Source organism: Rattus norvegicus, chromosome 14 (genome assembly GCF_021556685.1).
Source record: "Rattus norvegicus strain SHRSP/BbbUtx chromosome 14, alternate assembly SHRSP_T2T, whole genome shotgun sequence".
NCBI lineage: Eukaryota > Metazoa > Chordata > Mammalia > Rodentia > Muridae > Rattus > Rattus norvegicus.
This window is the reverse complement of record NC_141547.1, coordinates 10,673,548-10,699,364: the sequence shown is the minus strand read 5'-3', so window position 1 is coordinate 10,699,364 and position 25,817 is coordinate 10,673,548. Positions and strand designations below refer to the sequence as shown.

The 25,817-nt window shown below is 44.8% G+C and overlaps 1 protein-coding gene across 1 annotated transcript; it reads left to right on the top strand.

Moving 5' to 3' along the window:
• The first annotated feature begins 742 nt into the window (after window positions 1–742).
• Bmp3 (bone morphogenetic protein 3) lies at window positions 743–25,429 on the top strand. Its single transcript, NM_017105.1, is given in 3 exon segments — window positions 743–1,664; window positions 17,251–18,155; window positions 25,091–25,429. Coding segments are annotated over 3 exon segments (1,407 nt in total). The 5' UTR covers window positions 743–1,354; the 3' UTR covers window positions 25,283–25,429.
• Window positions 25,430–25,817: the final 388 nt, after the last annotated feature.

Genomic DNA, 25,817 nt, shown 5'->3' with positions numbered 1-25,817 from the left:
ACAAGTACCGAGGATATGATGTTTGCAGCCACAGTGCTGGCTAACAACAGTTTAATGTCTCTTTGAACCATAGGCTGCTGGGATAGCTTGGACATCAGAACTAGTTACACCCAAGTGTGCACACCAGGTTCTGCCTGAAGACGGGTACACATACTCACATCGGCCGTCTTCAAGAAACCTTTGTGAGAGGGGGCTCTGACGGAGCTCGAGCGGGCCTGTGGTAGTTAGCTTATCTTTTTAAAACACGGGGTGAAATTTCATCTTATCCCCTCTGAAGAAGACGAGGATGTCTATGAAGAAGAGATACTGTGACCAGTAAGCTCTAGGACGGCACAGGTGTCTGGGTCCACAGCCCTCCCAAGCATCCCAGCAAAGAAGCCAAGTGTGCTGTTCATGTAGCAGTGATTTTATTTGGAATGGGAATACAGGAATACAAAGCAAACTACAATAGCAAAAAAATTTCCACAACAAAGGGGACAAAAGCAAAACAAACAAAAAACAAAATGGGAAGAAACTCTTCTGTTTGCCTCTGCCCTTTTGCTAGCAGGAATGTAGCCACTGTGCTCAGATTTTTTAAAAAGTCCCTCCTACTCTTCCTCCATCCTCCTCTCACCAGCGCCACCTGCCCCTCCCCGTGCGCCCTCCCTCCTCTCTCCCTACCCTTCTGGTTCTGGTTCCCTGGTTACTTCGCTCCAGGCTTCTCTCTCTTCTGGAGGTAGTCCTGTCCCAGCTGCCTTAGGAGGTCCAGCTAGAGGCTAGAGGGAGAACTTGGCCACAGGCGGACCAGACAGATCGGATCAGGGCAAGAAGGAACAGAACCAGTCTGTCTCTCTGTCTCTGTCTCTCTGTCTCTGTGTGTGTGTGTGTGTCTCTCTGTCTCTCTGTGTCTCTACACACACACACACACACACACACACACACACACACACACACACACACACACACACACACACACACACCACGTCCTCTGAGAACTCAGCTGGCTGCGACCGCGCACACCCCGCCCGGGCGCGCGTCCCAGGCTGGTGGAGCGCAGATCCAGATCCCCATAGCGGCCGGGTGTTCCCGAGTCTCAGGTGGCGCGGAAGGGAGAACCCGCGCTTGACAACTCGTCTGCGCTCGCCCAGACCTTCCGCCCTCGGACCGGCCGGTGAGCGGAGCTGAGCGGGTGCGGCTGCCACCCAGAGCCCACCTGCCGACCCTCGCGTCGCGGCCCCGCGCCAGCTGTGCCGGGCTCCCGGCGCCCGCTCCGCAGCTGGAGCGCCACCCCGGCTCTACTACAGTCCCTTCCTTCTCCAGAGTGTCCCGGACGACGGCGACCCGAAGTAGCGCGGCACGACAACGGGACTTGACTATGGCTGGGGCTCGCGGGCTGCTGTGTCTGTGGCTAGGTTGTTTCTGCCTGAACCTGGCACAGGGACAGAGACCAAATTTGCACCTCCCGGGACTCCGCGGGACTGAGTCAAGCGACCGCATGACAGGTGGTGGCCCGAGCCCGGACCTGAGGCCTCACGACAAGGTGTCAGAGCATATGCTGTGGCTCTATGACAGGTACAGCGGCAGCAACAGAGCCCAGGCTACCCGGACACCGGGCTCGCAGCTCCCGGGTCCCCAACCCCTGCATGGCGGTAACACGGTTCGTAGCTTCAGAGCCGCAGCCGCAGGTGAGTGGGGAGGAGAGGGAGCCCATCCCGCCCGGGGGTGCAGAGGGCAGCTCCTCCCGCCGTGCCACTCCGCCGCCGTCTCCCTCAGTACACGGTAGGGACCTTTCCTGGATGCTGCCCTCCCGTCCCCCTCCTCCCTCTCGGAATGCACCAGGGGCGGTCCGGATAAGCCCAGTTTGAGCCCAGCTGAGACAAGAAAGTGGAAGAAAAGCTGGGACAGTGACAGGGCTTAGTTAGAGAGGTGCGGCAGGGAAGAAGCGAAGGGACGACACCCAGTGTCCAGAAGCCCTCTTCCGGGCACCCAACGGAGATCTTATGCTGATGATTAAACTGCTCAGCGGAAATTCCCTCCGACCGGCCTTGGCAGCGCTTAGAGCGAAGTGAATGCTATTTTATGCCAGCCCTGGGCCTAGAGAGAAAAAGCGCACTCAACAGGCACTACTCCAGACACAGCACTCACTCTTAACTCTGCGACCTTTGTGTTGCTATATCTGACACTTTCCTCTCGATAGTCCCCTAGTGGCAAACACACAAACAAAACCAGGTGCTTGAGTGTTTAGATTATTCCTAACCCATCTGGGCAAATAAGTCTTGCGTGGTCCAAGCTGGGAAGAGTTAGCTTGGGAAGGGACCGCCGGTGGAGGATAAACACCTCTTAGTATCAGCGATGAAAATCTCATCTTCCCGGTTTTTTTCTCAACACAGATCCTTGAGGCTGAAATTCATGGCTTAACGCCACCCCAGCCCAAGCCTGCCAGCTCCTGTTGCTGAAGCTAACAGCTTTCTCTAACAGCTTGAGGGCAAATTTTCTGGATACTCACTGTTGGTGTGCTCTAGGGATGCACTAGGGTGTGTGTACATTACCTTCAGGATTGAGGGAAAGGTGATGGCAAAGTCTACCTTCCAGACTTGTTGAGGAACAGTCAGGAATATTCAGGGGGGTCTCTAGCTGTGTCTCCAGAGCTCTCTCCAGTTTGCCCAAATCCCTAGATGAATTTTCTTCCGACCTCACCCAGTCAGGGACTGGGGGCGGGGAGGGGGATATCCATCAAGGAAAGCCCTTGCTCGCCACTGCGAATTCACTCTGGAGCTCACGGGCACAGGGCCATTTACAATAAATGTGAGTTATGCTTTTAATGCAGAGACGTCTTTAGCTAGAAGCCGGGCTAAGCCAGATTTCACTTGTTCCACAGACCCACCACTGGCAGGATCCGAAAAGAGCTGTCCTCTTCTGGGGACACCGAAACCTATCCTGCCTGGTACTTAGCATCATAGCCACTTGAAGAGACAGACGGCTCTCATAGCCCTGACACCAGTGACCCACCCGTCTGTTTACATTAACGCATCGCCGAGGGCAGAGCTGAGCAAAAGAACAGTGTGGGACTAACGAGATCTGGAAGGAAGCTGGTGGGTTGGCAAGGCAGGTGGCAGTAAGGAAGATTTAAAATAGCTGGCTTCGATATTTCTATTTGCTTATGCTCCCAGGGACTAGTTGAGAAATCCAAGTGACAAGCCATTTTTTTATCGACAGATCTATGTTTAGCGTGTGTCACAATGGTTGAAAGTAAAACTGGACTTTTTGTCTCTTTCACACATACCGTTTAGCTGCTGATTTTAGACTGAGGAAGTCCTGGGTAAGAACTTAATACTGTCCGGCTTTTGCTTGTGCTACCCATTGTAATTCCAGTGTCCACTGTGGTGTCTTATACCATCACCGGATAAACTCTGTAGCAGAGGCCAGACACTCCCTTGGAATGGTAGATCACCCCTTGGAACATATATACAAGGCTACGTAATCTTTTAGCATCCTGCAAACTGTCTTAATGACTTATTCATCAAATGTAGGCACTGTTGTTATTGGGGCGTGTGTGTGTGTGTGTGTGTGTGTGTGTCTGTGTGTGTGTGTGTGTCTGTGTCTATGTGAAATGTGTCTGTGTGTGTGTGTGTGTGTCTGTGTGTGTGTCTGTCTCTCTCCTCTCTCTCTCTCTCTCTCTCTCTCTCTCTCTCTCTCTCTCTCTGTGTGTGTGTGTGTGTGTGTGTGTGTGTGTGTGTGTAAGCTGAAAATCAGGTTACCTCCTTGGAGACTCCTGGAGAAGTGGCTCAGGTTGGACTCTTTCCAACAGTGTTTAGCTGCTCACACAGTGGAAGGATTTTGTTATAAGACCTGTCTGGCTGTAACAGGCAGGACTCCGGGAAGGTGATGAAGCCTTGGTGCTTTCCTCTCCCTTCATCAGTACCAGTATCCCAGACACACCCTTCACTTGGTGGCCGGAGTTGAGGTAGGTAAGAGAGGCCTTTGGGGTTAATAAATTAGATTGGTTTCTCCAGTCCAACATGCTTAAGTTCCTCTTCCAAAGACGTTACAGGTTTGTGGGAGGTCAGGTGCCTGTGCTCTCTCTGTATATGGAGTGCCCACGGGTCTGCCAGGCTCTCCGAGAGAGTGCTTATTCAATCTGAGTCATAGCCATTTGCTCTTGGAACACACCTGATTAAAATCATGTACTGTTCTAAACCTAGAATATCTGAAATTTATCTGCTGTGGTCTCCCTCTGATTACTTCCCTGATGGTGGGTGGCAGCTAAACACACTTTCTGCTAACCTCTGTTCTCCTCTCTCAGCTCCAGGAGGTCGGTGGGCCAAAACCATAAGCTTGGAGCCTTATAAGGCTTTCTTCTGATATGTAAGGGTTTATGTAAAAGTGAATTTTATCATTTCCTTTGTAAAAAGGGACTCACACAACTAGGGATGGCAAAGACGTCCAGGCTGACAGAAACACATCATCCAGAGACAGAAGGGCACAGAATTAGCTTTTATTATAGTTTTGGATTAAGTTTATCATTGGCTAGTATTTTTCCTGAGGGTTTTTCCTGTCCTGATCTTTTACAGTACATAATTTGTGCTTCTTGTTTCCACAGTCACTTGATCTTACTTGTCTTACTCATAACGTCTCTAAGAAAAGCAATGGAAGCTTGGCTTTCTTATTTTAAAACTATCACTATTTATGATATGCAACTATAAAAAGATTACACTCCAGTGTATATGCACCATCTTTAAGAAAATATATATATTGCCTTCATGAATAAAAGAAGGAAATATTGAACTAACACAGACTCCCAAGTGAATGTTTGGCCCCAGCGGAAAAGGACAGAGGATTCTTACCTACTGTGAACCAGAACATTTCGATATAAAGAACTGTAATTTTGGCATATTTCTAAAGAGCAATGCTAACCCATAAGGCTCTAGGAAAGTTGATATATAGTACAGGCCTGAAAAAGCATTACTTGACTAGAGGCCAGCGTTCTGAAGAATACGTGGATTAGTGGGAAAGTGCTTTCCCTTTGCTGCTGCTGTTGCTGCTGCTGTTGCTGTTGCTGTTGCTGCTGTTGTTGCTGCTGTTGTTGTTGTATTATGGCAATAGAATACAGTAACTTTATTAGGATACAGTTATCAAGATTCCAGGCACCTAGAAACAAGGCTTGAAGCTGTAGAATCCTTGGATGGTATGGCGTTTTTATTTAGAGGGCAACAGCACATCTGGAAGAGAGGAGCAGGGACGTGCAGCTGCTTTGAATTACACACTACTTTGAATACATGATAGCCTCTAATGAAGTTTTACTGTAATAGGCAAGACAGCTTTACAATCCCTGACATTTAAAAAATCCATAATACCATGAATTCTCGATTATTCATGCTGGGTGGAAAGGAAAAAGAGAATGAATTAGATTTAAAAAAAAAAAACCAAATGTACCTTTGTAGTAAAGTTACACACACTCAAAGGTCCCAGGAGACCCACGGAGGTCAATGTGAAAAAAAATCCTAAGCTGATAATTCATTCGAGCAGATGATTTCCTAAATTTTTTGCACTAAAATCTATGCATAATAAGGGACTGAGAGGAAGACATACCTTAGCCGAGTCATGGAAGGTCGTAAGTGCTTGTTCAATTGCTTCAAATATTTTAAATTAGAAATATGAAGGACAAATCTACGTTTAAGGATTTCTGCATGATAAACTTTTGCATTAGAAAGATGGAGGGAAGGGAACAGGTCCTTTCATGGAAGCAGAAATGGGTATTATATCTTCTGGACAAAGTTTCAGCGTACAAAGCTAATTTCAAAGTCCATTGTTTCAAGTGACCCGATCTTTTTGTTGTTGTTGTTGTTGTTCTGTTTTTTGTTTTTTTTTCCTTTTCTCCATCTTTATTAAATTGGTTATTTCTTATTTACATTTCAATTGTTATTACCTTTCCCAGTTTCCAAGTAAACATCCCCCCAGCCCCTCCCCCTCCCCTTCTGTGTGGGTGTTCCCCTCCCCATCCTCCTCCCCTTACCGCCCTCCCCCCAACAATCACATTCACTGGGGGTTCAGTCTTGGCAGGACCCAGGGCTTCCCCTTCCACTGGTGCTCTTACTAGGCTATTCATTGATACCTATGGGGTCAGAGTCCAGGGTCAGTGCATGTATAGTCTTTGGGTAGTGGCTTAGTCCCTGGAAGCTCTGGTTGGTTGGCATTGTTGTTCTTATGGGGTCTCAAACACCTTCAGCTCTTTCAGTCCTTTCTCTGATTCCTTCAACAGGGGGCCCCGTTCTAAATTCAGTGGTTTAATGATGGCATTCACCTGTGTATTTGCCATATTCTGGCTGTGTCTCTCAGGAGAGATCTATATCTGGTTCCTGTCAGCCTGCACTTCTTTGCTTCATCCATCTTATCTAGTTTGGCCAATCTTATTTTATAAAAGAAAACTTTACAGAAAGAGGTCTCTGGAAGGTATTGTATAAAACTGGGTGCCAAGGTCAAATGAGTTGAAAAGAATGAACACTGTGGAACCTATCAGTCCCCTTAATGGGTGTTCTCCCCTTAAAAGAACAATTTTTTTTCTTTTTCCTCAAACAAACCTTCTGAGAATTGTGGCCCTAGGACGTCTAGTTGGAAAAACACTGGGTTAAAAGCATTCCCGACTCACCATAAAAGGTAGATCTACAAAATTCAGTGACCGTCACTCTGCAAAACAAGCTGGACTCTCACTTCACTGTGGTGGTGGTAGGGGTATGGAATCACAGCATCACTTCTTAGATGCAGATCCATTTGTCACTGCCATGTCTTCTTTTCTCCAGGTTATAAACTTCTGTAGCTGGGCGTCTGTGTCATTGCATCTCATCTCATCTCCTACTTCTCCTCTGGATTGGTTTTCTCTCATGGTTTTCTTCTCTGCAGTTGTTTTTTGTTTGTTTTAGAGCCTCCACAATAGCTTGACAGGGGGAAGTTACCTTATTTGGGGAGCAATACAGTAGGGGGAGTATGTACTGCCTCACTAGCACCTGGGCCAGCACTCATGCCTTGATGAAAGAAACATCCACCCAAGACCTCTGGCAAGTCCTTTATTTATCTCCAGTGTATGCTGTATTTAACAGAAATACTATCATGTTCACCGGCTATGATCTAACCCTACATCTGTGCTACACGATGGTACAGAACTTTTATCCCCAAAATTTGATGGTTTTCCCTTTCGTTGAATTTGCAAATCCTGGTAATTAGTATCTTCAGCATTTTACTGTGGTAATAGTATGAGGAAGCTTGAATTCTTATGATTATGTTATGAATTGTGTCATTAAATGGAATGTGTGTGTGTGTGTGTGTGTGAGAGAGAGAGAGAGAGAGAGAGAGAGAGAGAGAGAGAGAGAGAGAGAGAATGAGAAGGCATGTGTTGTTTGTGTGAGAGAATGCCATGATGTATCTTGGTGCCCTTGGAAGCCAGGTGAAGGTGTCAAATCCCCTCAAGCTGGGTGTTGAGAAGATGGACCATCTGCCCTCCATAGGCTGACTGGTCAGGCCTCTTTCCTCTGAATAAACCCATTAGTCACAAACACCCTATGGGTGAGAAAGACAGATATGCAATGTTCACAACCTTCCTATCATTAAAGCATAATGCACTTTCCAAAGAGAGGCTCACCATGGCACTCGTAGGCATTCCCTTTGTCCACTGCAATGTCATCTAAGGAGCTGAATAAGACAGGAAAAAGAATAGTGACCCACGTTTCAGTAAGGATTTATTCTGTGAAGCCTGAGCATTCTGGGTCCACTGCAGAACGGTGCTCCTCGGGGCTCAGAAGCTCCCACATGCTAGGCAACAGCACAGACCCCATCTCTAGCCCCATAACTTGCTTCAGAATGTCCTCCATGAGCTCCATGCTGTTGATCCACGCCCCACGCCATTAGACTAACCAGCACCCCAAAAAAATCTATTAAAAAAAATCTTGACAGCCCTGCTTTGTTCAGCCACCAGGGGTAAGACAGAACTAGCCACTTGTTGGAAAATGGGTTTGGAATAGCATGGATTGCACAGTAAGATGAGTTCTCTGTGTTGACAACATCCCACAATGCACTGCGCTCACAAACGCATGCTTATTCCCAACGTTGGAGCTGCAGCTATGCTTTAATGGGAAGCTAGGACAGAAAAGCTTCTGAAACATATGAAGAATACTCCAGGATTCTAAACGCTTCTTAGACTTTTCTTTTTCAATCGAGTTTCCCTCTTTTTTTCCTGGGAAACAGACCCTAGCGTGGCTTGCCAGTTTCACAGATGAGGAATGAAGACTAGCAGTGTTAGAAGGACTAGCAGGATAGCCAGGACCGGGGTTTAAATCTAATTCTTCAGCTTAGGCAACTGAAAAAGAAAATCTTCTTGTTGGTGAAAATGATTTAGCTCAGTTAAGGCCTGAGTTCAGCAGCTACACTCAGACCAATATTCACATTAGTCATGCAATGTCACTATAAGGTGCTGTGAAAGAAAAATTAATAATAGTATTTCAAACTCTAGCTGTTTAAAAGGAGAGGGCCAAAAAACAACAACAAATCATACACACACACACACACACACACACACACATACCACATCACACCACACACACACACACATCACACACACACATACCACATCACACACACACATACCACATCACACACATACACATCACACCACACACACACACACCACATCTCACACACACACACACACACACATATATATGATTTGACAGCCCCTTACTTAGGAAAATAAAGAGAATTAGCTGAAGTTAGTAATACAGTGTGATAATTTTCCCCAAGCACTTTAAGTGATAGTATTTCTAATGATCTAGCCAAGGTTACTGTTGCCATGAGAAGAAGCCCATGAAGTAGGTTGAAGGAAGATCCGACAAACACCAAGGTCATTCCACTCATGAGCCTCTTTTAGAGATGAAAAAAAAAATCTCTACCTTGAAAAATGGCTACTTTGTTCCTCACGGAGGCTTCCACAGAAGGGATGTATCCAAATGGCGGGCCTCTCTCTCACACCTGCAGAGGGTTTCCCACCCTATAGCTGTGTTAAAGTGAGAGAGAAGAGAGCAAGGATTTACTTACCTTGTCAGCCTTTGGAAGCAGGGTTTCTATCTCATTTTGCCTTCACGATTTGGGGGGTCCTGCCACAGTTTGCCATTGGTTTGAACTCAGTAAGCCTGACAGTTGAATTGAACACAGTGTCTAAGTTGCAAGATCAGAGAAGAGAGGAGCAAAGCTACCTTCCAAGAACGCCATCTTTAAAAATAAATTAGCCTTAAAATAACTTCCACCAGGGCATGTTACCATTAACATGGAAAATGAGAACATATTCTACTTCATAAAATATCTCCTTTACGTCATTCTTTTTTTTTTTTTTTAAGATGAACAAGAAGGAAAAAGTAGAGGTGTTCAGACTAAGTACGGTTTTTATCAGCTTTGGGGAATCTGAACTTGACAAACTCTTCCCTTCGGTGTTAAGTAGAAAACACTTGAACTTGGTAAATTTAACAGTTGTCTTTGTAACAAGTTGAACCAACGATCCCCAGTCTGTGGGTGACACAGATTGTATATGGAAGCAATAGGCTCCAAAGAGCTGCAGGACCTGTCTGCCCCGCTCCCTGGGGAGTTCACAGTCTAGGAATACCCTTGGGTGAAGGCTCTGGGCACGTAAACAATTAGTGAACATTTTTTCCATTCTAGGGAAACATACATTATCTCATCTTTGGCTGGTGTTTTGCTCAGGACATAGAGAATGGCTGTTTGGGGATCCCCCCCCCAAAACTTACTCATTTGACTGAGACCTCAAAACAACACAAAGTGCCATGATTTGTGTTTGTTTCAGAGCCTCTGTCAGAACAAGAGAGGCAGCCTGGAGAGGGGCAACCTAAGTTACCAGTGACTTCGGTGTACTCCCCCCACCTGCATCCCCCACCCGAGGCACTGGACCTTTCTAGCAACTCAACTTCCTTTGGAGAAACAAACAGGGAGTGGGTGTGGAATTCTCTGCCTAATTACATATTTTCAGTATGATTGAAAGATTTTTTTCCCTCCTTCCTGGGGATTTAACTAGTCACAAGCTTTCTTTCAGTTTATTTGCCTTAAAATCAGACTTCTCATAGAAAGTTTTTCATTGGATCTGTTAATTCCCTTTGAAGATGGTCTGTGTGGGTCAGTCTGAACGGTAACTTCCTTTACTCAGCTCCTGAGATACTGTCTCAGCTAGTCACAGAGGGTGGCTGCACAGAAATGGTCCTGAGACTCCCTAAATTAGAGCCTAATTACAAGCCTCCCCACCCCCCTCAAATAAGAGTCCATCCCCTAAGCTCAGTTTTTTCGGTTTTGGTTTTCAGATAAAAACAGAAATGCATCTTCCACCTTTGTTTAACGGCCAACCCCCTTAGAATGATCTCTACAAGTAACAAACAACCCCAGCCCCACTTCCAACAGCTGACTGCTGTGCCCTTCAATCTGTAGTGAGTGAAAAAACCTGGTATGTTCCTTTACACAACAAGATAAAAGGCACTTAATGAATTCTGCCGAGGGTTCAAGCCCTACCCTAAAGTTAGGATAGTACAGAGCAAACCATGACCCTGTCGGTAAGGAACCGGCCTTGTCAGGAAGGAATCAGGAAGGAGTCACAGGGACAAGGTTCTAGACAAGGGAATGGATTGTCAAGATAACGCCTGCCTTTGCTTTCGAGGCAAAAAACATCCCGGCACTCAGTGGAGAGGCTTACCTGGCTTGCTCAAGACCCTAGGTTCAAGCTCCAGCACAGAAACCACCATCCGGTTCTCAGATATGATTTAGAGTCAGAACACAAGGTTGTAATTGGCCACACAGACCCAAGTGCAGTTCCGAGTTGCCACCAAATAGAATGAGAATGGCGCCACCTATTGGTAGATGTATTTTTTTTTTAATTAAAAAAACAAAACAGCCACCAGTCTCCTTGGAAAGAAACCTGCTGGGTTTTTACTGTATTTTGCAAGAGTACTAAGACATTCTCGGTTCCCGAAGACCCTTTGCCACAATGTGAGGAATCTCCAATAGCAGTAGACTTATGACTGCGTCCCTGAATGCCCCATCGACGCTTCACAGTTAAGTCAGAGTCGTGTCTTACGTGACTTCGGAACCAGCCCCTATTCAGCTAAGACTCAGATGCCAGTCTCACCTACAGTCTTGGAAAGACGCAGCCTGATCTTTCTGAAGCCTCTCACAACCAAAAACAATTATGGGGCTGGGGAGACGGCTTAGAGACTCAAAAGTGTGTCGTCTTGCTCTTGGCTAGGATTAGAGTTTGCTTCCTAGCACAGCCCTCCCCTCCAACCTGGCGCCTCACAACCCCTAGCTCCAGCGGGGACCGATACCTCTTAAAATATGTAGTTATCACTTCTAAGCAACGAAGCTCCTCCCTACAACAAATGGAGGCCACTGTAGAACTACAGCTAGACACAGAGGGGAGATTAGCAGATCGTGGAGATTCCTAAGCCCGCGGATACATATGTCACGTGACCGGCACCCATTTCTCAGGGAACATTGTGGGAAAGGAGGAAGAACATTTACAGAAGCCAGAAGGCCGTAGGGTCTTCTATTAGAGGTGGGCTGCACATGCAAGTGCTAAATAATAACAATGTCAATATATATGCTCACATGGAAGGAAGAACATGTCGCAGGGCCTACCCAGAGACAAGAACTATAGGGAACTAATGACTGCTGAGAGAGGGGAATAAACCTCTTCCAGGGATATGCTCCCTAACCCATTATCCAATACAACATGGGCTGCCCTGACACACACACACACCAAAAATGGACTCCGCAGGTTGTATGGTGTGTGTGTGTGTGTGTGTGTGTGTGTGTGTGTGTGTGTGTGTCCATAATCAAAGGGAAGGAGCCTGTCATTTTGAAAGTTAGGGGGTATCTTAGTAGTCATGGTTACCATTGCGTGATGAAACATTATGACCAAAGCAACTTGGGAAGGAAAGGGTTTATTTTGGCTCCATCATCAAGGATGTCAGGACAGGAACTCACACAGGGCAGGAACCTGGAGGCAGGAGCTGATGCAGGGGCCGTGGAGAGGTGCTGCTCACTGACTTGCTCCCCATGGCTTGTTCAGCCTGCTTTATTCCAGGACCACTAACCTGGGAATGGTGCCACCCACATGGGCTGGGCCCTCTCCTATCACTAAATAAGAAAATGTTCCGCAGGGCTACCTGCAGCCCAATCTTACGGAGGCATTTTCTTAAATTAATACTACTTCCTCTCAGATAACTCCAGCCTGGATCAAGTTGACAGAAACATATCCAGGCTAAGAGCACCTGAGAAGACTTGGAAGGCGGGACATTGAAGGGGTTGGAGAAAGGAAGTGTCAGGGGAGAAGCGATACAGTTATATTTTAATGGAGAGGCACCTCCGTGGCTAAGAAAACTGGGTTCTTTTCCAGGGGACCTGGGAATTACTTACAACTGTCTGCCATTCTACTTCCAAGGTATCTGAAGCCCTCTTCAGAACTCACAGGCATCAGGCACACAAAACAGTGCATAGGAGTACATACAGACAAAATACCCATGCACGTAAAATAAAATTAAGTAAATGATAACATTTGAAAAATGTGTTTAATTAAAAATTAAAAGAAAGCCAACAATCCTTGAGTATCAGCCCTTTTATTCTTTCTCCCTGTCAGATACTCTTTATTTATTCCACTGGAAGCTGTGATGCACTTCCCAAACCCTTCATCCCCATCACCTTCTCAGTTACTCCTCTCCAGTAATTAATCAGTGGTTAAGATGATAGTGTCAGGATTAAGCACACTGCTGCCCGGGTATTCATTAGGTGCAGCGTTCAGTTGCTATTAGGTGACTGAGGGTGCGTGAGCTAATTTTGTAAGCTGATAAAGTCCATCTTTCTTATTCATATTGCAATGCTATTGACACTTAGAATAGCATTAAAGTCCATTTTCAATTTGTGATTAAGACATTTTAAATCCACGTGTCTGCGTATGCAAGAAGACAAATGTGGATATTAAATACTTTCCTCTCGCTGATATTTAAACTTAGATACCTAAGTGTGCAAGAACCGTGGATAAACACAAACACACGCAAATTTCCTAATTTTTTTTTCATTTCAAGGAAGCAGTTGTTTGAAGGTTGGATGAGTTGGATCATGTCTATAGTCCCAGCATCTCAAAGGCTGAGGCAGGAGGCCTGCTGCTTGAGTTCGGTGCGAAACTAAGTTCCAGTCAAGCCTGAGCTGGAGTTTGAGATCCTAGTGCAGTAAAATTATTTGGAAAGTTAAATTACTTTAAGACCTAAAAGTAGAAAGAATCAGAAAATAAATTCTCAGTAATCACCTGGGACCTCACATAGGGAGCATTTATCTCTCCAAACTTTTACTCTCACAATTTCCTACCATATAGAAAGAATTTTAATCGATCATTTTTACCCCAAGTGACTCTGTCTTGTCTCTCTTCTTTCTCCCACTGAACCCCCTTCTTCTTTCCAGCTTTCAAGAGTTTCTTTCATGGCCATGGTGGGAGATTCCTTAGCAGCATTTATAAGACACTGAACTATTGCTATCTGCTCGTTTGTTTGACCCCATGAAACTCTTGAGTAGATGCGTGCGACACACTGCATCCTTGTTTGTATGAGGGCTTTGAAATTCAGGGAGTATGGCGTACTTCCAGTGTGTATCAATTAGACACGACCATCCCAGACAGTGCAGTTCTGGTTAGCTGATGTTTAACGAGCCTGCGTACTGTGTGCTTTCCGGGAGTTCTTTTAACCAATTCTCACAATAGCTCTCTAGTTAGGACTGCTACGTTTGCTTTAGAGGTGAAGAGTCCAGCACCCTGGGAGCTTAGGCATTGGCTACAGTGTATCTGAGCCTTGGTCCTGAGGCTGAGACTTCGAAATAATGCACTGGACTGAACTGAGGGAGGTGGGAGAAGGCAATGCGACAGAATTCCGAGAGGCAATCGGGACTGAAGGTCGGAGATGGGTGGTGGCGGATAAATGACAGCAGGTTACAAGGCAAGGAGAAATGTGCTTGAAAGAAATGTAACATTCAGAGATGGGATGTGACAGGAAGACGCAAGATGAGCCTACCAAGTGAGACGATGACACCCCACCCTTGAGCGCTCGTCCATCCCCCCTGCTAGTGTGTTTGTGGGTAACCTTTTCATTGCCACGTACTAGAAACAGGGTGTGTTCTCTTGCTTGCATTTTAAATGCCCCTCAGCTACGAGGGGTTTGGGTAAAAGTATATGTTGTGGTGGCTGGGCTGAATTAAGGGCAGAGCCCCTGGATAGTTTGATGCCCGTGGCTTTGTTACAGAGGTCTGTAAGATATTACCCGAGTGTCATGGATCATACAAATGTGTACAAATGGAAGTTTTCTCCTTTTGCTTCACACAATGTTAAAAATGAACAAAATATGTTTCCCATTGCACTTCCCCCACGCTTGGGGACCTGATGAACTCATTTTAAGTCTCCACGTCTTTATAAAAATGTTTTGTTTTTGCTGAAACGTGGTTTTGATCAAGAACATAATTTCATGATTGCGTGTGTGTTTCTGAAGTAAGTATGTATGTGGAACAAGTGCATGGAGGCGGGCTCTCTGAGACAGACCCCAGGGGCGGGATTCTTCCGGTCCAGCCTCAGCCTAGCCGGAATTCACTAGGTGATCTTCGAGGACTGGCTCCCCGCTCCTTCTGTTATGTATTTCTCACTTATAAGAATGAGAAATGTGCTTTATCACCGTCAGTCACTTTTCTTGAACTATTTACGTTTAGAGTTTGAATTCAATGCTGACCTTCAGACAACAATGTTTCCCAAAATGATTTCTCCTATAGGGGTATAGGAACAGTTTCAGCCTCCACCACAGTGAGTCGATGGTTCCGTTTTTAGGTGATAACCCCACCATAAAGTTCAACTGGCCTGTAAGGTTTCCCTGTTGCTGGAATTCTATGTGACTCCATGTCTAGGATTCTGACTGGAGACCTGCAAGGCCCCTTTGGAGAAGGGGTTAAGAATGTGTCACTGGAAAAGCTGGCAGTGAAACACATTATTTACTCTTTTCTCTGTGCCTTCATACTCGAAGGGGGATGAGGCAGGTTGAGTACATTTGGGCTTTGTCAACCTGCACCACCAGATTTCAGGCTGACAGCCCCTCAGCCAGTAACAAGCCTGGGTCCCATTGGCCAGGAATCTGATCAGAGTAAAGGAGAGACGAAACATTGATGCAAAGGTTTTCAGAACGCTCTCAGGGGTCTCGTGACCCAATGGGGAGTCCATGTTCTTTATCCAAAAGCAGTTTTAAGTGTCTGTTGTAATAGTCTCTCCATTTTGGTGAATGAGAACATTACCTCGCCCAGAATTGCAAAGCTAACAAAGGACCGAGTCCATAACTAAACCCAGTTCAAACTCAAAACCCTGTGCTTGCACTAGGAGGTTGATGAAATGGATCACAGAGGCAGCTGTGATGGGGCACAGTCCACAGACATCCATCTTGGTGTTCTCCAGAGCTCGCACATCACCCGCTACCATGCACACACTAAGTCTACTAGTGTACTATAGTTTCCACACATTTGTGGCGCTACAGCAAAGAACAAACAAACTAGAGAAGCTGATCGATCTTTGCTGTGCTCTTTTCTGCCTTTTAAATTAACTCCTGTCAGCTTGGAGAGTTTTCCTAAGAGAAATCCCCCAAACTCAAGAAGCTGCACAGAATCCATTCTGTTTTCCCCCTCCAAACACTACTGTGTACCCCTCCTTGCTCTTCTGCACCGAACTCACACAACACGAAATTAAGTATTTTAAAGGGAACGGATGATTAAGCGGGAATTAATGTCTTCAGGACGCTGCACTGTTGCAAACTCTGACCTGTTTCCCAACATCTCCACCAAACCTGAAAAAAAGCCTCGGAACCCTTAAGGACTTGCTTTGCTCATTCCCTGTCCCCTTTACCCTGAGTGAGCGCCTCTGCTCCTAGCATTATGGGTTTGCCTATTTTGGGTAACGAGTGCAAATGAAATTGAACATTCGCTGAGTTTTGGCATGTGATTTCTCTGTCTTGCTGAACTTTTCCAGGCCCGTCCACATTTTTAACACATACTGGTGTCCCTTCTTCACAGAAACAGTGGTCTGCTTCATAAATGCACCACAAATTGCTATCTCCCCATCAACCAAAAGCCAGCTCTTGGGTCATCTGTCTGTCTGGTCAACCCATGTAGCGATATTGTGTTTTGGCTGTATCACTCAGCTCTTACGGAAGGCCAGGAGCCTTTTATCGTGGTATGCACCAATGTCGCTGCCATTTCTGAGCCAGACAGCACGGTACCTAGCTTAGAGAAGTCATAGGTATCGATCATGACCGTTTGGACCGTTACTACCCTTGGCCACTGAGAAGACACTTATTTGAGTGCTTGCCTGTCTCAGGTTTCTGAGGAACTGTCTTATCATATGTTAATTTCCTGTTGGGTTTTTAAAGGAAGTACTAAAGTGTTTTCAACAGCAACTGAATCGATTTATAGCCACTCTAATAATTAGAAGGAGTTCCAGTTTCTTTCCCGAATCTCTCTGGTATTTGAAGGTTTTTGTTGTGGTTTGTGATAGCCACACTACTATGGTATGTATCACATGATTGAGGTTTTAGGTTTTATTTCCCTGATGAGTTTCTACATGCTTTCACACCCGTACCAGTCACTTGTATATATTTTATAGATAGATAGATGGATAGATAGATAGATAGATAGATAGATAGATAGATAGAAGACAGATAGAAGATAGATAGATAGATAGATAGATAGATAGATAGATAGATAGATAGGAGATATATCTTTCTAAATCCTCTGCACACATCCGTATCTCTGTTGTTGAATTAAAACTGTTACTAGCATATTGTATTCTGGCTACTAAACGTTTAGATACACAGACAGCAAGAACTTTACAGCAAACTTTTTTTTTTATCACATCCTGTAGCTTATCCTTCCATTTCCTTGGTACTTAACTTTGATGTACAAACATCCTAACTTCAATAAAGTCCCTTTTACTTTTAAACTTTTATTTGTTGATCTATTTTCCCTTTTGCTGAATGCATTTGGATCCATATGAGTAGATCTTTTACCAAGTCTAAAGTCATGAAGATTTTTCTCCCCCCATGTTCCCTTCCTCTGAGGATTTCATGGCTTTAGCTGTTGCATTTCATGCTCTGATTTATTTGGAGTTGAATTTTGAATGCTGTATAAAATAGTAGTTCCTGTTTCTCTTTTCTTCTCTCCTAGGAACTCTTCAAAGAAAGGGCTTGCACACTTTTAATCTGACTTCTCTAACCAAGTCTGAGAACATTTTGTCAGCCACACTGTATTTCTACATTGGAGAATTGGTGAACACCAGTGTGAACTGTCCAGAATCCCAAGGTTGTTCCCATGACAGCCAGAGACAACACATCCAGATAGACCTCTCTGCATGGACCCTCCAATCCAACCAAAGCCAGCTCTTGGGTCATCTGTCAGTAGATACGGCCAAACCTTATAGAGACAGCATGTCTTGGCTGTCAAAAGACATCACTCAGCTCTTACGGAAGGCCAAGCAAGACGAGGAGTTTCTCATAGGATTTAACATTACCTCCAGAGCACACGAGCTTCCCAAGAGGATGCTGCTTTTCCCGGAACCTTATATCTTGGTGTATGCCAACGATGCCGCCATTTGTGAGCCTGAAAGCGTGGTATCTAGCCTACAGAGACACCGCGATTTCACAGCAGGAACTGTGCCCAGACTGGATAGCCACGTCAGAGAAGCCCTCTCTGTTGAGAGGAGGAAGAAGCGCTCTACTGGGATCTTGTTGCCATTGCAGAACAACGAGCTCCCTGGGGCCGAGTATCAGTACAAGGAGGCTGGAGTGTGGGAGGAGAGAAAGCCTTACAAGAGCCTTCAGACTCAGCCTCCTGAAAAGAGCCGGAGCAAAAAGAAACAGAGGAAAGGGCCTCATCAAAAGGGACAGACACTGCAGTTTGATGAGCAGACACTGAAGAAGGCGAGGCGAAAGCAGTGGATCGAGCCTCGGAACTGTGCCCGCAGGTACCTTAAAGTGGACTTTGCCGATATTGGCTGGAGCGAATGGATTATCTCCCCCAAGTCATTTGATGCCTACTATTGCTCCGGAGCCTGCCAGTTCCCCATGCCAAAGGTAGCCGCCGTCCTTCCTCGTGCGCTCACTTTATTTTTCACGGGGTAGAAGAGTGTGTAAGAGTATGTTTTCATCTAAAAACCTCCACTCTGACCTTTATTTACTACATTCTAAAGTCTGACCAAATGGGCAATGTGGTTATGCGTGGGTTTTCTTTGATGATTATTAAGCATTATACGAGGTATGAAGTCTACGAAAAGCATATGTGCACGATATGCATTTTTTTTGTTTGTTTCCAAACATGGCATACATCCAGCCATGTGGTCGGTCACTTGTAAAGATACACCTGTCCACAGTGAGCAGACCCCAGATGCCAGAAGTTGACCTGCGAGCGGTGTTCCAGTGGTGGAGGGGTATTGTGGGAGCAAGAGGCGGGGCTAATGGGTGTGGCGAGCAAGAGGTGGGGCTAATGAGTGTGGCGTTCTGTTGTAGAGTACTGCTAGATAAGTGGTTTCTCATGGACTGAGCTGTCCCGGTGCAGGTCAAGATCAGGGTCTGGACAGGTGAATTGGCTTGAAACCCAGCAGATGCTTCTCTCATTTGCTTGACTGCCGAAGGCAAAACAGGATGCAATGGTAACTTCTTTCCAGTCCCTCTCGCCCTGTCCGAAATTACCTTTGTATATTTCTGAAGCGTCGGGGACTGCATTTTATATCAGCATATTCTCAGCAGTTCTTATGTCTCCAACAACTCTCCTCCAAGGCAAGTCCACAGGGCAGATCCCCTTTCTCTCAACAGTACACCCCGTGGCAAAAGTTAGCCACGCCCTCCCGCCTCCAGCTAAACTTAGCGCTGTGCTTGCATATCGGCTTAGGACAGCTTAAATCTCCACTGCGCCATACAGTGACCAAACGGACCGGATTTAGAAAAGGAATAAAAGCACGATTCTAATAAAATATGAATCAGTTCCTTGCTGCTGTCTAAAAATAGAAAAAAAAATGTCCCTTTGCCTCTTAGACTGTCAGTTTCACTTCAGGGGTCTTTATTAGCGTGTGATATTCTATGGTCTACTCCTAGAATCACGAACTGGCATGCACGTAGACAGGGCTATTCACAAGGCCAGGTTGGCCTCTGGGCCAGCAACCCATCCGAAATCCAATCTTCCTCATTAGTTGTCTCAGAAGGATGAGCTTTGTACATTCCCTACGAAGCTGTCCTTTCCGTGGGGGTGGGGAGGTGCTGATGTCTTATTTTAAAAATCCAAATATGGGAGGGGTGGTAAAGAAATGGGAAATGGCTCCGTTCTGACCACTGGCTCCTCTTCCAGAGGTCCTGAATTCAATTCCCAGCAACCACATGGTGGCTCACAACCCTCTGTAATGGGATTTAATGGCCTCCTCTGGTTTGCATGCAAACAAACCACACACAGACACACACACACACACACACACACACGTATATAAATATATATATACATATACGTGTATATGTATATGTATAAATATATATATATATACATGAACGATAAATAATTCTTTAAAAAAGAATCCAAATATAAAGTAAGGATAATGAATTCAGAGCTATGTCAAGTGTCCTATCTTACTTAAAGAATCGTAAAGGATCTTTACTGCTCAGACAAAGTTTGTTCAACTGGGATGACACTGAGAATCTTGAGTGTAACGAAGATGATGAAAGGACAAAACAGAGATGTGTCCTATCTTACAACGTGGCTTGCTTTGTGACACTGAGGAGCAGGGATGTAATCCAAAGTTGACTTTAAGTCAGAGTGACTGATTTTAGGTAGGTCTTAGGGTTTGTCCAAGTAACCATCTGCCCTTAGTCCCACAAGATGAATTTCTTCTAGGTAGCTTAGACAAAAAAGTCTTTTTTTCCTTCCTCACTCCAGTCTCCAGGCTCCAGAAACCACACAAATAGCGATGCCCGGTCCCTTTGCTTCTCATCCCCCAACTCTAGGCGTTCCCACCTCTCTAGTCTTTCCCAACGTGTGCCCCTTGGCTTCGATGTACTTCCTTTTGCTGTTTGTGAACCCACTGTCTCCTTAGAAGAACTTTACGATGGTTCCTAGAGATGAAAAGAAATCATACCTTCAAGTTACCAGGGGATAAGTTGATAACCACAGAGATAAACTTAAGGAGAGCAGTTAAAGCGTCTGCAGAATTAACTAATCATGGTTGGTCATATCGGGAGTCAAGCTGCTTGGAATCTCGTTACTACATAGAATCTGATGCCGTGCATGTGACGTGGAGGCTACAGTGGATTCTGCACACCTAACGGTGTCCGAGGTTAAGTTGCTGGTTCACAGAAGTCTCTGGAACAGCAGCAGCCTTGGTAGTTAGTTCCCTTTGGCTTGGATGTTGGTTCCACACGACTGAACAATAACGGCCTCTTAGACAAGTCGATAAAACAGTCTACATATTAATTTTCCCTCAACACAGAAAGAAATGAAGTACTAGAATATCCTCCGTTGAGCGGGCATTCTGTAACTATCTGCTGTTGCTCCAGTGAGTGGCCATTGAGGAGACCAAGTGGCAGAGTCGAGTTAATTACACTGGTGTCTGAGGAAGCTCTGTGCAGGGAAGGCAACTGTGCAAAGGAAAGCCATGAATCAAGAAAGGTTTTGTAACATTCAGCCCCCGAGCATCGCCAATTTGAAAAGAGGATTCTCCCCCTGGGTTCAACAGCCCACGAGCTCTTCCAGGGGTCTTCATCCTGGGGGAGAACAGAATGAAAAGAGAACCTGTGGTAGTAATGAGACTCATTATATTTATTGAAGCTCGAAATTGGCAGCCTGTAGCAGGGATGCATGTGGAGGTCTTTTCTCTGAGGTTGAGATTTCCCTTGGCCAAGTTGAGAGTGGAAGTTTGGTGTTGCCTTGTGTAGAATTAACGTGCACTAGGGGTTCCCTTTAAGCTCTCGTGACTTTGTATCTTTCAGTCAGTACAGTAACAAGGGAGTTCAGGAAATGTGATTTAAAGGAAGGGGTGGGTTAATATGTAGCACTGCTAGCATGATGCCCCATCCCAGAATGGGGTATTTAAATAAAAATGTAGTCAGAGCAGCAGCAGAGGAAAATGAAGGGCTCTCATCAAATCAGCACTGCACATGTGGGCTGACTGAAGAGCCAAAGAGCTCTCTGACTCTAGAGATACATTTTGCCTCAGGGGGAAGTTCTCCCAGGCCAGATCCCTCTGTTGAGGGGCCTCCCGATTTTTGGCCTCCTGGGCGAAAACCTGGGTTATACCGTGGGGTTCTTTGTCTGCAAAAGTCGACAACCTGCTCTATAATTCAGAACAGCTGTGCTCTGCCTTTCCCGAATTCCAGGCTTTGCCCTTTCCCTGATTCCAATTAGATAGTTTCTGGGCCATCACACCCATGCAGGCTGGACTGAAATAGTGTAGAGGAAACTCGTGGCCCAGGTCAGGAATGAAGCTCTCAGCCGATGACATACTCTCCCCTTCTAATGTACTGTGATCAGATTTAACTAGAGGACAGCATCCACAGCTTGGCAGGTGTATAAGCCTGGCCACCGTAGATCTCATTCACAGACACAACAGTTAGGATTTTTTCCCCCCTGATTTCCAGCTCTTATGTGACCAATCTGTTCTCCCTGAGAAGGACTCTCGGAAGGACGCCATATGATGAAAAAATACCAGATGGGCAGAGCCAAGTTCTGTGCTTCCGCCTCCCCTCACCACCTTCACAGCAGTGGAAAACAGAAATTTCCAATGAAAGTGATTGAGCCATTGTTCCTGACAGAGATCCAAGAAACCAACAAGGGTTATAGGAATGAAATTCTTTCTGCAAGGAACTGTGTGAAAGCTGGGGACAGCAAAGGCACAGAGTTAGTTAACACATCACTGAACCGAGCATTCCATATAAAGAGGTTCCCATTGGATGAATGCAAAATGATAGACCCTTAAAGATCTTCCAGTTGTAGCCTCGGTCACGGAGATGGACACCATGAACACGAAACTTGACAGACCTCAGCAGAGTGGCACCTGAATGATGGGCGAAGGCTCACCCCATCGTTAAAAAGTGTGATGGGTGCAGGGAGGAGCTCAGAGTTACACTTTTGACTGGTGTCAGCTCTAAGCTTAGAAGAGAGAGTCACGAGAAACATGATCCTAGCTGGAAGGCGTCCAGTCTTACTGGCAGCATGCCTCACAACAGCAAATGACAGCATGGATCGTTTATGCATGATGTGACTGTTTCTAGTAAGGGTAGCTCCATCAGAGAATCCCATAGCAAGAAAATAGAGGATCCTCCCTGGTCATCTGAGAGGTCCCTAATACAAAACACCCCAGAACCAACGGCCTGATTCTGGTGAGCCCACTGGAAAGGACTCAGATATTCATTTCTAACTTGGATAGAAAGAGAGAAAGGGGAAAAGAAAGACAGGAATTTTCCCTAGGTAACACCCATGAATTTTTTCCATATCTACACCAAGTCACTTGCGCAGAATCTTTTATTTTTGTTGATAGGATTTATTCCTCCCAATCCGGTAAAACGGAGGCTGTACTGTTTCTTCTAAGTATTTCAGCCATTTAACAATAGTGCTGTGGCCTCTGGATACACTATTCTAGGCGCCGAGGGAGAGGCTGCATAGTCATAACCAACTCTCATGCACTCATTTAATTAAGGCCACCATACTACATGACACCCGGGCATTAAACATTAACCGTAAAGAATAATGACAGAAAAACTGGCTTTAACGACCTCTCATCCTTTAGCAGCAAGCTGTCTGGAAGACTGAATCTTTCTAATGGCTTTCAGTCAACAGAAACCAATAATGTTAATGCCAGCATGTGCCCTGCTGTGTGACAATGCTAGACGCCATTCCTGTAGACTACATGGACTCGTGGAGGTCTTCTGTTTTTATTCATAAATATTAATTATGTGGAATAACCGGAATCACGGTGACATTTTCATAGATTCTCAAACTCTCTTTTGATCCCCATATTTTTTCCTAATAATTTTCATCCAGTAAAGTAAACTCATTTTAGTACAGGGCAAACAACAAGTAAAGTACAAACACTAGGAGAATACGTTGTTAGAACGTTAAGGTGGGAATACCTCGTCTTGTACCCAATTAGAACTGATTAACCATTTAACCATTTAATTAGCCAATTAAATCGATTTAAAAAAAAAAAAAAAAGTCGTCCTTCAAGTTACTAGGAACCAAGAGTAGAAACAGTCTTGTACTGTTGACAGTAGTTTTTAAAAATTCTTTCACGGAAATCGAAGTGTAGTGTAGTAATTTTCACTGAAATTAAAAGATGGAGTGATGCAGATTTCCCTTCTTCTGCCAGCCCCATCCTCTCACTGACTTGCTCTGATTTTCCGAAAACACATCAGCTTTCCACATCACTTTCTTCTCCGTTGGCCTGGATGCACCCTTAACCCCCTCAGCTTCTCCATGTTCCCATTCTGAATTCAGGCTGGGAATTCAAGTCCCCAGTTCATGGATCCAAAAGGCTCTGAGTTTTAGCTGAAATAATATTGTCCACTTTTGGCAAATTATCCTGCCCTGTTTTGTTGTTTGGTTTTCTTTTAGCAGAGAACCTCATGTAATCCCGGATGAGTTTCAGTTACCTGTGTAGCTGAGGCTGGCCTCGAACCCCTAAGTTAGGATTGCAGGATTGTACCACATGGTTAGTCTGTCTTTCTTTCTTTCTTTCTTTCTTTCTTTCTTTCTTTCTTTCTTTCTTTCTCTCTCTCTCTCTCTCTTTCTTTCTTTCCTTTCTTTCTTTTCTTCCTTTTTTCTTTCTTTCTTTCTCTCTTTCTTTCTCTCTCTCTTTCTTTCTTTCTCTCTTTCTTTCTTTCTTTCTCTCTTTCTTTCTTTTTTTTTTCTTTTGAATGGCAGCTGGGGAATCAAACCCAGGCCAACCTCAGTCCTCAAATTTATGTTTCTAAATGTATTTAAATCAAAACTAAGTACATCCACCTAGGAACAATTATACCAGGAGAATTGTGTTTCCAGGTATTGTGTCTTCTCTTCTGGAGTACTTCTGACCACTCTGGGCTTGCAAGTGGGACTGTTTTCTATGCTTCTAGGGAGGGTACATAGCTTAGAAAGCTTACATAGCTTTCTAAGTAAAACGCATCCTATTTTCTCAGGGAAGGGATTTAATCAAGGCTTCCTTGATCAAACTTCTGTCATCCATGTGAAAAGCTCAGACCCCCATACTTGATTCCCAAAGGAATATTTGGGAATATCATTCCATCGTCGACTGCCAAGCCACCTCTTATATTGCCCGTGGAGCAACAGCGCCTCCCAGTGGTCAATGGTGTGGTCTTGTCAGCCCCAGTCTGTAGTCTGAGCTGGATAATTGAATATGAATGAAATAGTAACCAAAGAGTAATCCTTTTGACAACAAACAAACAAACAAACAAACAAATAAATAAATAAATAATAAATAAATAGCTATTCCACCTAGGTTAATTTTAATAACAGTGTACAAATTCCCCTTTATATTGATGATGGTTCGTCTCAGTGTGTTTATTGGAGTTCTTTAAAGGTTAGAGGATCAGGGACAATTTTGTTGTTGTTGTTGTTGTTGTTGCTGTTGCTGCTGCTGTTGTTGTTTTAATTAAAAACATGGAGAATACATTAATTCCATGGTTGGGGGCTAAGTTGTTTCTAATTAAACGATTCCTGCAAACAGAATGGAGTTCAAAGATTCATTGTACTTACCAGCTGTTGGACTTCAAGACATGTCATTTAGCTTTCTGAGTCTCTGGGAGGAAAAAAAAATTATGACCAATTTGTTGTGAAGATTAAAGGCTCCACCTACAAAATTCCCCAGACCGTAGGAGGCCCTTTATAGATGATACATCCTTGGAGGTAGACGAGTTTGGGCTGAATATTCAGTGATGTAGGCCTTTCTGGGTCTGTTCAAACAGTTCCGTTGTGTGCGATGAGAACCAAGGAGAACGTTTTTACCTAACATGTTTGCTTTTATTTCTCTTTCCAGTCTTTGAAGCCATCAAATCACGCCACCATCCAGAGCATAGTGAGAGCCGTGGGGGTCGTCTCTGGGATTCCTGAGCCCTGCTGTGTTCCGGAGAAGATGTCCTCGCTCAGCATCTTGTTCTTTGACGAGAACAAGAATGTGGTCCTCAAAGTCTATCCTAACATGACAGTAGACTCTTGTGCTTGTAGATAACCTAGCAGAGAACACACTCAAACGCTCCATTCAATCATTAATTGGGTTTTATGGACTTTTATTTTTGTCTTTTGCACTGCCAATGCATTTTGTCCCAAAAGATGTTTTATAGCAGAAAGAAAATGAACAAAGAGATCGAAGATTTCCACCAAACAAAGCCGGACTGTCTTTTTTTTCCCTTCGAATGTAACTAAAAGTAAGATTTTGGTAAATGTGGACGTCTATTTTGTTTTTTCTTAATCACATAACAAAAATCATTACTCAAACTGTTTTTAGAAGTGTTAGAGAACACATCGACTTATTTTTGTATTGGGCTTTAAGACTAGGCGGGAAGGGACAGCAATAACTTATCATTTGCGCTACTCACATAAAGACTAAAGGGAAGCAGATAGAATTCTTGGGATGCTTTCACTAGGTTTCTTGCCTTAGGCTCCTGAGAAGCGAGCAACCGCTAAATGCCCATCTGACTTTGGTGTTCAAGGGGAAGGTTTCTGAGACTTGTTTATCCTCCATTTTTCTCCACAATCACCATGTG